General features: G+C 39.1%; 3 protein-coding genes across 5 annotated transcripts; 1 reads left to right on the top strand and 2 right to left on the bottom strand.

Annotated features, from left to right (window-relative positions):
- Positions 1-778: 778 nt before the first annotated feature.
- RpII140 (RNA polymerase II subunit RpII140) lies at positions 779-6,042 on the bottom strand. Of its 2 annotated transcripts, XR_006882773.2 has the most exons (11): positions 5,884-6,042; positions 5,132-5,533; positions 4,881-5,035; positions 4,635-4,793; positions 3,326-4,545; positions 3,023-3,245; positions 2,322-2,783; positions 1,897-2,239; positions 1,561-1,819; positions 1,134-1,471; positions 779-1,010 (listed from the first exon to the last, which is right to left on the bottom strand). XR_006882773.2 is itself a non-coding variant. In XM_046622399.2 (10 exons), exons 1-10 carry the CDS (start codon positions 5,900-5,902, stop codon positions 1,186-1,188), a joined length of 3,528 nt encoding a protein of 1,175 aa, XP_046478355.1. In that variant the 5' UTR covers positions 5,903-6,042; the 3' UTR covers positions 779-1,185. The 2 variants fall into 2 exon arrangements, 1 of the variants encoding a protein (XP_046478355.1); XM_046622399.2 differs by having other exon boundaries at positions 779-1,471.
- Positions 6,043-6,737: 695 nt separating this feature from the next.
- LOC124217125 (uncharacterized) lies at positions 6,738-8,672 on the bottom strand. The gene is made up of 5 exons (XM_046622431.2): positions 8,253-8,672; positions 7,949-8,049; positions 7,713-7,863; positions 7,494-7,579; positions 6,738-7,367 (listed from the first exon to the last, which is right to left on the bottom strand). Exons 1-4 carry the CDS (start codon positions 8,313-8,315, stop codon positions 7,496-7,498), a joined length of 399 nt encoding a protein of 132 aa, XP_046478387.1. The 5' UTR covers positions 8,316-8,672; the 3' UTR covers positions 6,738-7,367; positions 7,494-7,495.
- A 4,328-nt stretch (positions 8,673-13,000) lies between these two features.
- On the top strand, positions 13,001-16,558 carry LOC124217117 (uncharacterized). Of its 2 annotated transcripts, none has more exons than XM_046622419.2 (5): positions 13,001-13,517; positions 13,663-13,715; positions 13,870-13,950; positions 14,047-14,267; positions 14,473-16,558. In XM_046622419.2, the coding sequence occupies exons 1-5, from the start codon at positions 13,455-13,457 to the stop codon at positions 15,768-15,770; spliced, it is 1,716 nt and encodes a 571-aa protein (XP_046478375.1). In that variant the 5' UTR covers positions 13,001-13,454; the 3' UTR covers positions 15,771-16,558. The 2 variants fall into 2 exon arrangements, with proteins under 2 accessions (XP_046478375.1, XP_046478376.1); XM_046622420.2 differs by having other exon boundaries at positions 14,047-14,255.
- The last annotated feature ends 164 nt before the right edge of the window (positions 16,559-16,722 follow it).

Consider the following 16,722-nt stretch of genomic DNA (forward strand, 5'->3'; position numbering starts at 1 on the left):
AAATATATACATTATGTAAAGTTGAGCCAATTGCACTCAAATCAGAACACATAAATTTCTGTTGGGAAATTAAATCATTAATCAAGTTGCAATAACTTACCTGGAGTTTATTTTATCACTGAGAGGCTATTTTCCCTTTGCTAATTTTCCAATATTTGGTACTGATGAAACAATAGCTAATCCCATTCGCTTTTTCAAACAGAAATCAGTGACTGCGTTACTTGATAGCCTTGGAAGAGTTGAAATTTCTTATTGCATGAATAGCTCAACAAGAATTACCAAATTTTTCAATTATTTACGCACCGATTTATTTATTGCTGCAATAGGTGTTTAATCTTGATTCATTTGAATCCATCGAGTAACGTCAAACCGATGTACTTTTATCGCATGCACAAATATAGATAACTTTTCTTTCCAGTGCCTTTTCTTCTTGTGATATGTTCTCATGTCGCTTAGAATGAAATTAACATGTTCCCATACTCAGAAATTCGATTACTAAAACAAGAACAATATTACTGTGCTCCATTCTAGAGCGTGTTGTTTTATTGGACCGAGACAAGCTTCGAAACAGTAGTCACAATTCAATCGGTTATATGATACTGCCGATCTAAGAGCTATTAACAAAAATTGTGTCAATAATCAGCATCTTATCAATCCCGTTGAATTGATTATTTCAATGATAAAGTATTAATATGAGATATCACTTCAGTGAGGTATTGAAAATAACACCGTACCCCATATTGAAGATGAAAATTGTTAAATAACATCACACCAACGATTATCAATAATATTATTTATTCTCAATTTTGACAATTCATAAATAATAATCAGAAAATAACTATTTCGATTTCCATTTTGTCCTTCTCTCTTTCTTTGTTGTGTTAAAAATCACATCCGTACCTAAGTTAGGATGTTCAACAAATAATCTTGGCTACACATATAATCGATGAATTAGCGATTGTAAGAATTTGTTCGATCGATCCAATCAGTATTGATTGTGACGTTCCAGCCTGCAATACAGAGGATAAAAATAAAATAAAATTGGACGTTTAAGAATACGTGTGTCGATAAACATGAAACACGAATTGTTGTATGATTCGTAAGTCTCGACATCAGAAGTACTGACAAAGTACCGAATGCTTGCCGAATAACCCAGCGACACAGCATCACCTAGAAATCTCCTCTTCAAATGACCATAAGTCGCGGGGCTATATTCATAGCCATTAATTCCTGGAATAGTAGTTTTGCTGCATAGGGCAGTCGGATTTGTGAAATTTGAGTCTTGTTCTTGCACCCTTTGCACTCGAACGTGTTGTTCCTAAGATTCGCAATGGCGATTAGGCCGCAGATATTACAGATATGAATTCTGTACGGGTCCGACACTTCGAAGAGACGCTCTCGAAGGAATTGCGCCGCTCCGTGAGATATTTGACAGTCACGTTCCATCTCCCCGAATCGTAGTCCACCATCCCTGTACGCGTAAATAGTGAAAACAATCGTAGATCATTGAGGAATGAATACCTTTGAAGTTCCGAGGTATTTGCTCAGTTAAAAACCTACCTCGCCCTACCCTCCATAGGCTGTCTGACCAAAATTTGTACGGGCCCTCTGGCTCTGCTGTGAATCTTATCGTCCACCATATGCTTCAAACGCTGATAATAAGTCGGACCAAGGAAGACTTGGGCATTTATTTTACGACCTGTGTGTCCGTTGTACATAACTTCATTACCTCTGAGCTGATATCCGTATTCTTGAAGAAGCGTGGAGATTTTTTGTACGTTCACGGCATCGTTGAAGGGCGTTGCATCGCCGATCTCACCTGCAGAAATTAATTGTTTCAATCTGTTGGAACATGGATACGCGATAGATAAACTATCGATAATTTAATTCCTTTACCTTTATTTGCAGATACTTTTCCCTGGATGCACTCGATCAAGTGACCGATTGTCATACGCGACGGAATGGCGTGAGGATTAATGATGATGTCTGGTGTTAACCCCTCGCACGAAAACGGCATGTCCTCCTGCCTGTACTGAATACCACAAGTACCTTTCTGCCCATGACGAGAAGCGAATTTGTCACCGATCTGTGGGATCCGAACGCTGCGCACTCGAATTTTACAGAACTTGTAGCCCTCGCTGTTCAACGTCAGCATGACTTGATCAACAATTCCAGTTTCACTGTTTCGCAAAAAGGTTGACGCGTCTCTTTTTGTAAATCGTTTTGTCGTACTGTCGAGCTGTGATTAAATAATCAAGCAATGAAACAAAGTCAATTCCGGATGGTTGTATCTGACCTTAATAAGGAATTCGCATACAAACCTCGTCGTCTGTTTCGGGGAGTGTAATAGTCTTGCCAATGACGACGTCGTCGCCAGACACTCGAATTCCCGGCGCAATAATACCATCGTCGTCCAATTTGTCGTAAATCGCGTTTCTCATTCCTTGACACGTTTGTCTTGTCGGTTTCTCAAACTGTTCTTCTTGGTCCCCGATTCTCTTGGACTCGGAGTCTTTGTAAGAACGGTAGAAAACGGACCTGAAGAATCCTCTTTCCACCGCGCTAGCGTTCAGGATAACACTATCCTCCTGATTATATCCCGTGTAGCAGAGAATAGCCACAATACTGTTTATCCCAGCAGGTAGTTCTCTGAACCGTAAATATTCCATCGATCTTGTTGTTACCAAAGGTTTGTGGGGATAGTATAAAACGTGCGCCAAGGTATCCATTCGGACGTGGAAATTCGTAATATAAACACCCATTGCTTGTTTACCCATAGCGCTCTGAAAAACGGAACAGGACATGAAAACAATTAGTCAGTATTTGCCGAGACAGCAGAAAACTAAAATTTGTCAAAATGATGTTTTATGACTTATTTTTTGATAACTAAAAGACGTGAGTCATTTTTTTGACAAAACAATACCTTACGGACACATAGATATCACTTCTGAGTCGAAAAATTGGTCATAAGACATCTTAGAATCGTTTTTTTGATGATTTTCAGTTTTGCGCCGGCACTCACTTGATAGGTGTTCCTGGGACTCTGATTGTGATCGGGGAATGGAATGATGGAAGCGCACACCCCGAGAATCATAGCAGGGTGAATTTCACAGTGGGTGTAAGTTGTGCAGTACGCGTACTCCTTCTCTTGTCGGAGATCCTCTGGCGATATTGCGATCATCACGGTCTCCTCTTCTAGCGTATCGATGTACTCAACAACTCCACTAGCGACCAACACCTGCCACCTACAATGAAGGTGATCACATCGTTGTAATATGAAACGAAAGAGGATGAGAAGTTTCTTCTTGAGAAAAAAAAGACTCACCCGTAGTTGGTATATTCTCTTTCCTTGAGCATGTCAATGTGGCGTTTTTTGAGCAGTAACGTTTGGTTCTCGACGATTAAAAGCGGCCTGCAAATTCGCCCAGCATCTGTGTAAATCCTAATCTCTCGGTCCCTGATGTCTCTGATCATAGATACTTCAGAAACGATAATGTCCATCTGTCTTCTGAGTTTTCTCAACGTGGCCATGAGCTGTTCTGGATCTCTGTGTATTCCAACCCAGCAACCATTGACGAAAATTTTTGTCGCATCAGCAATCGCACTGGGAGCAATTTCCTCAAGATTTTCCATTGACCATTCTTCTAAGAATTCGAGAATCGGCGATGGCTGTGATCCAACGCTGATGTACGCCATCAGAGCCAGATTCTTGACCAAACCTACAGCTGCACCTTCCGGTGTCTCAGCAGGGCACAACATTCCCCATAAAGTATTGTGCAGCTGACGTGGTTTAGCCAGTTTCCCATCTCTGCCAATGGGCGAATTCACTCTCCTCAAATGGGACAAAGTTGAGGCAAAAGTAAGCCTGTTCAACACCTGGGAAACACCGGCTCTTGCTTGGTGAGCCTTTTTCTGATCTCCCCAGTTTCCCGTCGCCAGCGAGTATCTCAAACCATCTGTAATTATCTTAGTCTTGATGGCCAGCTCCAGGTTAAAGTCTTTTCCTCTATCAATAAACTTTTGGGCGTACATTCTCACCTCCTTCATGAGATTCTTGAACAACCCTCTAAACAAAAACGCTAACAGCGGTCCAGCTAGATCCAGTCTTTTGTTTCCGTAGTGATCTCGATCGTCGAGTTCCCTTCTGCCCAACGAGGCTGAGAGCAGCCTGTGTACCATGTATCCCAAGAAATAGGCTTTCTTTGTTTCACAGAAATCACTTATGCCCACGTGGGGCAGCATTTCTTTTTGCAATATCTCCCTTGCGTACTTTATACGCTTCTCCTTTGTCACTCCAGGTCTCGCACCCCTTGTACCAATGAAATTCAGAGCCACGTTCTGTTCTTGTATAACGAACGCTTCATCCAGCGACGGTTTCACCATCTCCATCATTTCTGGATCGTCAAAGTCATATATAATGTGCTCGAGGATGTCACGGTCCGCCACAAACCCCAAAGCTCTGAACACTATCATTATTGGTATTTCTTGTTTTATGTACGGAAGTATAGCTATTATTCTCTGTCCAATAGCCGATTTTTTAATACTCTGTAAAAGATGTCACATGGTTGTTGACACAAGCCGTCCTTACTTCAACGAATGTACTGTGTCATAATAAAAAATAATAAAGAACTCACTGCGCCACTTTTCGCCATCATGTTTACCCACAGAGTTGACGTCGGCCGAGAGCTGTGCTCCAGACAGGATCGAATCTCTGCTTTGTAGGCATACTTTCCATCCTTCATACTAAACACATACACAGTATTTGTGGCCATTTTTTCTTGCGCAATGAGGACCTAAGATCACAGTTCGTTATTATTTAATCTTCAGGGTCTTGATAGTGATCAACAGTTAGAGAATGAGGAGAAACATGTCAGACGCACCTTCTCAGAACCATTTATGATAAAATAACCGCCAGGATCTAAAGGGCATTCGTTTAATTCAGTTAAATCACGATCTGTCAGACCAGAAAGCAGACAGTAAGTCGATCTCAACATGATAGGAATCTTTCCAATGAAAGTCTTCTGATGTTGCGTTTCTAAAATTAAATCAAATTTTTGCTATAGTTCATCATTTTGAAGTCACACATAGGTAGGTACATACAATAAATAGGTTGATCGTAGCTGAGCCTTACCTATTGGGTCCTCTCCATCTTTGACAACAGTTTTGGTAATATCGACGTAAAGGGGTGCAGAATAGGTGAGATTTCTTAGTCTAGCTTCATTGGGCATCATGGGTGACGGGGCTCCATCTTTTTCCCAATGTGTCGGTTTGGAGAGATAGATTTGTTCAAATTTGAGCAGGTGTCTAACAGGATTCTCGATTTCTCCAGATGTGTGCTGAGCCTCAGCCTGCAGGTCGATCTGAGGTGAATCCTCAACTATTCTTTGTACAGACATTTGTATAAACTCGTCAAAACTGTCCAGCTGCTGACGCACCAGTCCCTTTTCGTCAAAGTATGTGTTTATCACTATCCAGCAGGCCTCTTGCCACAGTTCTGTTGAGATTTCCTCCACGTCTTCGTCGTCGTACTGATCTAAAGTGATATTAAAATTTATTAGACTATTGGCACGTCTTGAAGATCGGAGAGTTTCGACAGTAGCAAAATAAATAATACTATATGAATAAGAGAAGCAGTTTTGACGTTATTGGGAAAATTCCTAATTGGAGTAAGACTGTGTAAGAGATGGTTTAGTTAGAGTCGAAAATTACTCAAAGAATACAGCAGACTCTAGAAATAATGAGCAAATAAATATAACAATTTTAAGGTTATGTTCTACAGTCGTATTTCATTCTCTCCCATTATTTTTCTCATGTCTTCTTAAATCATAGTAGTGATAATTCGGTGTTACAAATTCAGAATCCGCCTAGAAATAAATCACTCACCATCTTCCACTGCGTACATCTTCTAAGTTTGGTGATTATACACTAAATTGACAACAAATACTCCGTACGCCGCAGGTTAATCGAAATTAACACATTACTTTGTAGTTAACACGACACTGCGAGGCATTCAATTAATCCACTGGCCGCCAAACTGCGCCAAGTGCCGCCAACGCATATTAAAAGATGGCGCCATCTAGGAGGGAAAATTGCAATTATTAGACGGTATAAAAAACTGTTATCATTCAACGTGTTATCATTCTTCGGTCTCTTCGGTGCATACGAAACACCAGTGCCATCTTATTTCAGGTAGCTATTTGCGTTGACTGGTTTGCATGGAGTTCGTGCACCTTGTATAGTCTTCGGTGGTACCAACAATCTCGTGTACAAAATTGAAATTCGACTGCTACCGCGTTGCTAAGTAAATTTGTTACAAATAAGAGAGGAAATGGCGTTGAGTCCGCAAACTAAACAGAAAATATCCATTGTCATCGAAGTGACGAAGGTTGTTTTTCATTGGGGATTTATTCCCGGAGTCCTCTTTTTAGGTTAGTATTCTCTTCGAATGGTTTTCAATTTGCTTTTGTGCTGCTAGATACACACACAGTGAAGGAAAGAGAAATTTTTTGACCAACGTAATCGCTACAATTGAAGTTTTCAATTCAATTATTTCTCCAGGGTTTAAGAAAGGCGCAGATCCTGGAATGCCGCCTCTCTCGGTAATGAAGTAAGTTTCTCTCAAAGAACGTACAAATTGAAATTTGAATTATAAGTAGCATATTCCATTAATAATCCTTGCGTCATTTTTTCAGCCTACTCTGGCAGTAGCACCATTAATTCTCAACTTTACTGAATCATCTGCAAAAATTACTGATGATTATCAATCCACATGTATCACATTGTACCTAAAATGTTAACACAGAAACCAATACAATAGACTGTAAATTCCAATAGAAATAAATGTTTAGTTAACATTCTTTGCAACATTAAATGATACATCGTTAAATAGACCTGCGGAAAAAGTGTTTAAATAGGTTCCACAAATAAAATTACCATGTGCCTCAACGCAGAGAATTCAGCATTCATGCATGCGTGTAATATCTGGTTGTTAGGCACCATTAATTATATACATATACATTTTCAGAAAAAAAAGCCACTTAGTTAAATCCGATCATGGAAATCAAAAACAAAGAACACGTTTTTGCGGTTAATTACGGAATTCATTTAATAATACATAATGATAATATTAATTACACAATAAAATGTATATTTTTTCATCGGAAGTGTTATTCATAAATATGTGTAATCAGGTGATCTTTGAATACTGGATCACCATCGTAACATTATCACTTATTTTAGACAATCGAAAGAGATTCCACCCTTGTTTTTTTTGTTCATTCGATTCGATGCCAGTCCTCGAGAGAATTCAGTTCAATTGATTTTGCAAGATCCCTCAAAGTTCAACGTTCCTTGGATTACTCGTGTATCTGTAATATTTGACACGTTACAACAGAAAATCATTTTAACAATTGAGAAAATGAATGATTACAAATTACGTTAACTGTAAAAAAATACTAATTTTAACAAAAGACAGAAGCTGTGTAAAGACCAACCTTTACTTCACATTTCGCGTCACCTCTGAATATGGTGGAGGAGGCTCTGTGTATATTCTATCTTCATTAACCACCTCGAAAGCAGGCTATAACATACAAAAGCCTTTGGTATAATTTCTGTAATTCAAGTTTACTTGCAAACTGAATATAATAATGACCTGTTAGGTAATTTCATTTCTAGAAGAAAAAAATAAGTGAATTAGTAAAAAAGGTGCTTACCAAGTTGCTTGTAGACTCGGCATCCTTTGCAAAACACCCATCAATACCTACAAGCTGGAATACAGGATGTCTGACACGGCATAAATATCGGCACATGAACAGCATACTGCAGCATATTAACAGCAGAGCCAAGGCAGCGCAGACTAAAATTCTAATTGGTAGTGTTAAAAAAAAAATGGGCATACAAATTGAGAAAGTTTCAGTTAGACAAGAGACTAGATTTAGAATTTACTTACGTTAAATTGAGGACCACATCATTATTAGTACAGCACATATTGTCTCCGCAGCAGTACTCCCAGGATTGACACGTATTCCATTCACAGTAGTTCGCAGATGTCTGAAGATGAAAATCAACAATGACAATAAAATTATCCACAGTTTGTGTTAGGTAGGCTGAAAAATTGTAATTATAGAATGAGAGAATAAGTAATGCACTACATAGACTTAAATTAACCTCAAAATTATTGTTGACAACCTAAATACAAACTGTAGTCTGTTGTTTACTATAAAACGCTATGTCGGTCGTGAATTAATATTTACCAATTTTATCGACGAAACGAATAGTGTTACTAGAACAATACGTGCGTTTGACAAGAACTCCATTTTCGGTTGTCTGTTTTGCTACTGTCTAACCAGATATACTCCGCCTTACACGTCGAAAGAAGAAATAACAATGAAACCCAGAAAAAAAACCTCAAGACCAATTACGTGCTGCAATAAGATGGTGAAAAGTCTAGACAGCCAGGAAAACTAATACAAGGAATCTACAAAGATGACGATATCAAATGTAAACAGGGATGAGATTGTTGCAACTACGACGACGCGTGTGATCGAATCAGAATTGATTAATAAATTATGACAGTTTTCCACAACTCTAGACGCGAGATCACCCACAAGCGGGCTTGTGCAACATCGACGAGCTCACAGGTGGTTGTCAGTTTGACGTGGCTCGATCTATGTATGTACATGCATACATACGTACATACGTACATACATATGTACATAATACATATGCCAGCCACCAGCGCGCGATTAAAGCGATTCTTTATTTTTCTTCACACTGCGATCAAGCTTACACTGTGGATCAAGTCCACTGTGTTTTCTCAGGTATTGCAATGACGGTAGTGGGGGGGGGGGGGGGGTTCGCTCAAGGGGATGCCCCTACATATTTCACAAGCGAAAAAGGGCTAACCCAATTCTGAACAAAAACACTCCAACGCATTTTTATTTGAGGCAGAAATGAATGCATGAAGTAGCATGAATTCACCTAAATTATTATCGAGATTTCGTAGAATCCGTGCCATTTCTTTATTTCTGCATTAAATTAAAATATACTTGAGTGTGTCCGTTCTGAATTGTCTAATAGAATAACACCGTTATGCCGTTTCGCGTGAGATACGTGGAGATGGAGACTATACAAGGAGCACAAACGTTATGTATACAAATCAGAGATGAAGAGGGAGATCTCCAACGCTCGGCTTTTCGTGATACCAGCTAAGTTGGAGCGTCGACGTGACACCTAGGCGGCCACGCATCGAAGGTGGCCATTTCCGACCTGACACCAGGCGGCCATGCACCGAAGGTGGCCCACAATCGTGTATATGTAGATACACTCGGTTGCTCGAGCAAGTGGTTGCCAATCGCATCCTTGTCCTCGCTGGCACAGATGTTTCCAGGAATGCAAGAATTGGGATTTTTTTTGTTTCAGTTGTGACGTCGGAACGGTACCTAGTGGAAATCTCCAGATGCTAGACACCGGAAACATTCACACGCAGCTACAGCCAGACTCACATCAGTAGTTTGGGTCACCAATTACCGATTAAGTATTGAAATACACCGGACAACGGGCATTCTGTCGCTCTAGTCGAACGAACCGAAGAGGGAGAAATTGTTGGATAAAAGATTTAATTTGGCTTACCTTTTTGAGAGTATTCAGGATGCGATGACTTGTAGATTGGTGAGAGGTTTTAGCGGAATAACTGACTTTAATATTTGGATATTTTGACTAACTTGGTTTATTTTATAAGTTTGATATTTAAAAGTCACAAACGCAGAGTTACACAGTGTAAGATCTTAGACTTAGTAAAAATGGAGTTGAAGCTCGCTGAACTTTTGGGCAGAGTAACGTTGTATGAAAGTTTTCATGCAAAAGGCTAAAGGATTTTACCGCGAGACTGTACCGGAACTAGATGACGAATCTGGAGGTAGAAACACAAGAGAGCGATCGAGTGATCGGTCGCCCTTTTTATAGGGGTCGATCGTTGCGCAGAACGATCCCCCTCTCTAGTTTTTTGGTCGCCTTTGCGCACCTCCCCTCTTTTCTAGGAATTCTAATTAGGGCACGACATCTTCGCCGCATGCACGCCTGTGATCTTATTTCTTTAGCTATTACTATATTGTAGGTTTTTACGTATGGTATATCGCTGCTTGGTGCGGTGGTGTAGGTGCGTGGACTTGGTTCCGTAGTTCTCCGAACTGCGTGAGCTTTTCGTTGTGTCGCCAGCCCCCTTTGTGGCGCCAGCCCCCTTTGTGGCGCCAGCCCCCTTTCTGGCGCCCCTCAGCCACTTAACTACCTGTCTATCTCTTAATGTTTTTGCTATCTTGCTCGTTACAAAGCCCATATTTCATTTTGGTTACCTGTCGTTTGTTAGTTTTATAGTTATATCTATATAGAATTGTATATGTATTATAGTCGACTACTGTCGTTGTTAGTTTTATAGTTGTATCTGTATAGAATTGCATATGTATTAAAGTCGACTACTGTCGTTGTTAACCTGGAGTGCAATAGCAATTGTTTATGAACATAGTTTGTTATTTGTTTAACATTATTAGAATCACGCTGCTGCGAATATCTTTAGTTGTTTGTGTTATAACTATCTTAACAGATTTAGAATACTTAGTAATTTGATGATTCATAGCTTTAGAGCAGGTTTACATGTGTGCTTTTGTATATGATTCCCTTCTGTAGTTGTTAATTCTTATATTGATATAAATCGGCTTGGAAGCTTCTAGAACGTTTTCGTTTCGTCGGTAAGTTTCCTAATGTATTCTCTAGGTAAGGCCCTGTATGGCTCCACATTGGAGATCTGCATTGCCTTCAAAACGTTGCGCGTGTTGCCTACAATACGGCGTTGCGGAAGAAGGTATAGTTCATGCTGGGTAATTAGCATTCACGGTTTGATGGTTTTGCAGCCTCTGGTTTTATGGGTTGCAGCAGTGCTATCTTTACATTATATTGGTTATGCATTTATCTATGGTTTTACAGTCTTCTATACTCCAGGCTATATAGTAAAGCGTATGTTGCTTAAGTATAGCTCTCAGCTCCGAATGCACAAATGGCATTGCTGAGTGCTATATAATAATTGGGTATAATTGTGTTAGTTAATTATAGTGTTAATGTGATAGTGATATATAATAACGCATAATAGTATTATAGTTCTCTGTGGTACGAAGATCTCGTAACATGGTTTTTTAAGCCTTGGCTAGTGAATTTCATAGTTATTTCCATCTAGGGATATTCCAAATAGTTAGACAGTTGTTTTAATTTCTTATGGTTACAAGATTCTCGTACTTCGAGTTTGGTTAGTTGATAAAAGTAACATGCAGTAATAATAGTCGATAAAACATACGGACGTTCCGGTCGGATGTTACACAGTTATGAAAGTCAGCGAATAAAAGTATCTCCAGATTTGATAAATCTTGGATTCAATTAGCGGACGCTGAACCAAATTAATTAACTATTCCCAGTCCGAATACTTTTTTTTTTTTTTTTAATATATATTATTTTTTTATTGATATGAAAATATGTGACACCTGGTGTTCTTGAATATTTGTACACGCAGTCTATGGAAAAATATACGAAGCCAGCTCGATAACATTTATGCAAAATGTGCAATGGGCAAGTGGTTGGATTAAATGGTGGCCCAATTAAATTTAATAAACCAGCTCAAAAATCCAGCAAGCTTTCAGCTCCATTTTGTCATATTAATTTAAGATCTTACACTAAGTAACTCCGTTTTTGTGACTTCAAATATTGAACTTATAAAATAAATCCAAGTTAATCAAAGTATCCAAATATATTAGAATCAGTTATTCCGTTAAATCCTCTCACCAATCTACGCTGCAAGTCATCATATCCAGAGTATTCTCAAGAGGTAAGCCAATTAATTAAATCTTTTATCCAATAATTACTCCTTCCTCGGTTCGTTCGATTAGAGCGACAGAATGCCCGTTGTCCGGTGTATTTCAATACTTTATCGGTAATTGGTGACCCAAACTACTGATGTGAGTCTAGCTGTAGCTGTGTGAACGATTCCAGTGTCTAGCATTTGGAAATTTCCACCAGGTACCGTTTCGACGTCACACGGCAGTGAAAATTTCCTACGAATCACAATGCAAGGTCATCGATTAGTCGATCTTAGGCATTCTTGCAGCCCTTGCAGCCAATGACACTTCGGTCTTGAAGGAACACTAGTGACGCGGGTGGTGACAAAAAATAAACCTAATGTGTATAATTACTGTGACAAGTTTTATCAATTTGAGTTTGTGCTCCTTGTATGTTCCGTGCAAGTATACCTGCCGAAACTGTTTTCCGCTGTTGCAGCGTCACGCTGCTTGCTGCGGCGGCGTTTTGCTGCCCATGAAAACCTAGCCTTACGTGATAATGGCAGCTTTTCTTTTACTTCAATTTTTTACACAACTCGGCACCAAGTGATTTTATGGGTCGCATGTAACAGAATAAGCCAATGAAATCACTTGTGGTCGTGTTGTGTCAGAAAATTGACGTAAAAGCAACGTACGACTTGCAATCTCTCACGTAGACTGCATCCGCCTGATGGCTGGCAACCGTAAACTTATAGACATAGTATGCGCGGTCTGTGTACAGATCTGAAGCCGTAATTAGTAAGAGAGAACACAGCACGACCGTATCACTCTGTTGCGCGTTCGAAAGAGTAGGGCTGCAGCCGCGAGGGAAAGAAATAACGCATACTGGGAAATATAATTGTATAAGTCCATGTGCTTCCCCCGGCAAGTCTCCGAATAGAGTGAGAGGTCAGACTCCAACTGTTGCTCTCTGTTTCTAATTACGGCTTCAGCTCGGTGCACAGACCGGGCAGTATATTTCTACACATAAGTCCATGCCTCTATTCGTCACTGAGCCTCGATATAATGAGAACGATCGACATGGGCGTTTTAGCTTTACTAGCGGCCAGAAAAAAGGAGATCCTATTCTCACAATGTCCACCAGGGTAGCGCTAGTGACGTTAATGTCAGGTTCATGGCTCTAGTTTGTTAATGTTTGCTCCCCCAATCTCCCCGGCATTCCCGTACTTTCCGCTTCTTAAATTTAAAAAACCTGACATTAGCAACTTTAGCGGCTCTAGTGTAGAAAGATCTTACTACAAATTTTCGGCAGTTTCTTGTACATACATTACTATCGTTCTCCTTGGATCTAGACTCCGTGCTATTTCTGTTCCGTAGGGGCGGCCATTTTGAAATTTAACAGAAAGCGTGACGTAGCGGCCTCCTGCTCCTTCTCGTTCTCTCTCTTGATTCGAGCCCCAGGCGCAATCTCGAGATTTGAAAATCAATAAATGGGGTACATTGTTGTGGGCACATGATGCGAGCTAAGGGGAGATGGGAGTCATGTCAAAACACATCGTAAAATACAATATATCGTTTTTAAATTGATAAATCTAATATATTATAAGGGCGCGGTTATAAATGGTTTGAATTATAAATATGTGGCTCAGCAGTCGAAGAAAGCTAGCAATATTAGCTGCGATATCAGAGTTCTTCATCCACGTAAGACGAGACTACCAAAAATTTTTCATGGCCTTTGTTTCCTGGCACATATTTAATGATCGCATGGTATAATTACATGCACGAACAAATAAAAATAAATAGAAAACAAACAAAACGACTACCACTCTTTCTCTCCCTTTTTTAGGCAGAAGCAAAATACTGTGCCTTTGAAATACATGGCGAGCCAAAATACTATGTGTGAGTTCAGCCGCCTCAAATTTTTTAAATTCGCTTTCATTTACTCTTGTTACTACTCGAAGGGATACCATGAATAACTATTTTTCTATAAATTTATAGGAAACATTAACTTTGATGAACAATAACGGCGATCTAAAATTATTTCTTATTCCAGATGTCCCAGAACTGAATACTGCTGCAATTTTGGATGCTGTGTATCCCCAGGTTTCCAAATCTATCATCTTTGGTATTATTGGTGGGTCTCTTTTCCTCATTTAAATTAATCTGTCCCGTTATCTTACCATTATCCGATTGAAGCTAAGAAACTAATGTCACTTGGTTTTCTGGCCAGGCTTTTGGTCATAATTATGTTTTTGGTATGCTCTGGAGGTGGATGGTGGTACCGCTACTGGTTGCAAGGTAGATATAGACCATCGACGTCAACGCTTCCACTGAGAACACCAAGTTCAAGGGCTCACAACACACCTAGGGGACCCACATGCCGTGCGCAGCAGGCCAGAGTAACTTACAATCCGGCTCGCAATACCGTCCTATTACACCGTATGTGGAAAGGTGAACTACATATTGAAGAAGCTTTGATTTTGCTGTAAATCATCTATTTCAAATCCTGCTAAGGACACAATAAGAATACACGACCAAAGTATCTTGCTTTTTATCTTGCAACCACAAGCAAGTAGCTGTGCTATGTGGAAAACCAAAATTAACTTGCTTTTAATTGCTAGTTTAATTGAAAAAACACAATTTGTTTTTCGAACAGGTCCGCAAAGAAGTGCAACACCTCCAGCTTACAATGGCGCAGCAGCGAGCTCGGCTCAGTTTCAAAATACGAACGTTGTCTTGAACGAGAACAACTGCCCGTACTACGAATTGTATGGCCCTCCACCTAGCTATGAGACAGTGATTGCTCAAACCCGAGGTAAAATAACAAGCCCCACTTCGGCAACGGAGAATCCAAGACCAAACGTGCAAAGTTCTAACATGCAAAACCAGAATGCAGTGCATTGTTTTTCACATAATTATAGCAGCTTGCCTGCAAGAGCGCATCTTGATAACAACGTTGTTGAGCGACGCAATAGTTGTGGCTCGAATCTAGAAGAGGGGGATAATGACGTAGAGAGTTTTAGCTACAAGAACTTTGTACAGAAATATGATGCCCAGCAGTCGCTAAGGCGAGGAGGTACAAATTTGCCCTCTGAAAGCTATTCGAATCAGGAAAGTACGACCTGCGGAACCAGGTTGCAAAATATTTCCAATAAAATACTGCCCGTCTATGTAGCGGAAAGCATGCAACAATTGCATGACGGGAAAGTTAAATCTAGTCAGAATAATTGCGTCGCGAACAGTTCCTCGCAAAATAATTATTCCGAAGCAGGCGCGAGCGGTCAGTTTACACAAGTTACTGCAATTAGTCAGGGAATTAGAAATATACGCTCAATTCAAGACCCTGGAGCGGTCGATGAAATAGACATTCCAAAATTGAACAGACTGGGAACGGAAGTAAACGACACTGAAACGTCCAGCGATGAAAATCGCATGAGACTCGAATCGCAGGTTTCTAGAATCCCTGAAATGCTTATGTACTCGAAGATCGACTCCTCGGGGGAAAAGTGTCATCGAGGTCAAAGCGGTTCCTTGAATCGTAGGTCTGGAGGTTCTTTCCAGTGGGGAGAAACAAGTGAAACTTACAACAATATGTACACGCACAGAATAACTAACCTCGAGGATCATAAACGAACGGAAGGATTGAGTTACATGAAAATTGATATTGACCACGTGAAATCATCAACTAGTTCAAAGAGGAACAAATTTTTCTCCGACTGTGAAGAATGTGAGGCACAAAATGGCGAGAGTACTTCTCATCTAAATCCATCCAACAATGTGATATTACCTTCTCCTAATTCTAATATTCAAATTAATTCTTCGCCTCCAATAAATGTTATCGAAAACTATCAACACTACCCTCCAACGTCGTTGTCGCCACCTGCACAAAGGTCAAACACGAGCACAAATTTTGAAAGTGAAAACAAATTAGGCAGATCAAAGTCGCTCGACTAAGCGTTATATATATATATATATATAATAATAATTCATCATTTCATTATTTTTCATTATTTTTATCAAGGATATTAAAACGCAATAATACCAGATATTTTTTATCACTTTCAACTATCGTATTTAATTGTATACATTTTGCTTTCATCGTTACACTGATTTCTATATGCATATAAGTGTTGCGCCAAATAAACTGAAAACATGCGAGGTTTTCGGAGTAAAGAAAAAAATAAAACAAAATAAAATATAATAAGGTGGATAAAATAGAATTACTATAATTATACTGAGCTTGGAGACTTTATCGGAGACCCTGTCTCCCCATCCATCGATATGATCTTAAAGATTTGCTGTTTTTTTGAAAATAAAACAAAGCCGCGTTTGAATTTTAAAGATAATAATTAGTCATCGCAGATGGTTGCAATGATAGAAATTTTTTTTTCAAATGATTTTTTTTTAATTCGTCACGTTTTATTGATAGGATTTAATTCAATAGTAACTGTCTATTACGTATTTTATTTATACAAATAAAATGCCGAATAAAAAAAATAACAATCACGAAAAGAATAAATGAGATTGATACCGATCAGCAAATTTCGAACCAAGAGAAGTAAATGAAGTATTTTTCATATGAGTATGAAATAACACTGGTCCAAGAACGAATAATAGTAATAATGTGCCAATAGAATCGAAAATTGTTAAAAATAATTGACGGACGACATTGTTCAAAAAAAAATTATAGAAATGAAAGAAAATTTTCTCCTTACTGAACCAATACGAAGAAAGTTATTAATCGGTGAGAGTAATAATAATATACATATATACTACATATGCAACTATTTTTTGTATCAAATTCTTAATTAATATTGTGAAAGACTCTTGAATATATATATATATAGACTAAAAACCAAAAGCGTTATATGTAAAATATAATTATTATATTTAAATTATCACAATT

Source organism: Neodiprion pinetum, chromosome 4, assembly GCF_021155775.2.
Source record: "Neodiprion pinetum isolate iyNeoPine1 chromosome 4, iyNeoPine1.2, whole genome shotgun sequence".
Taxonomy (NCBI): Eukaryota; Metazoa; Arthropoda; class Insecta; order Hymenoptera; family Diprionidae; genus Neodiprion; species Neodiprion pinetum.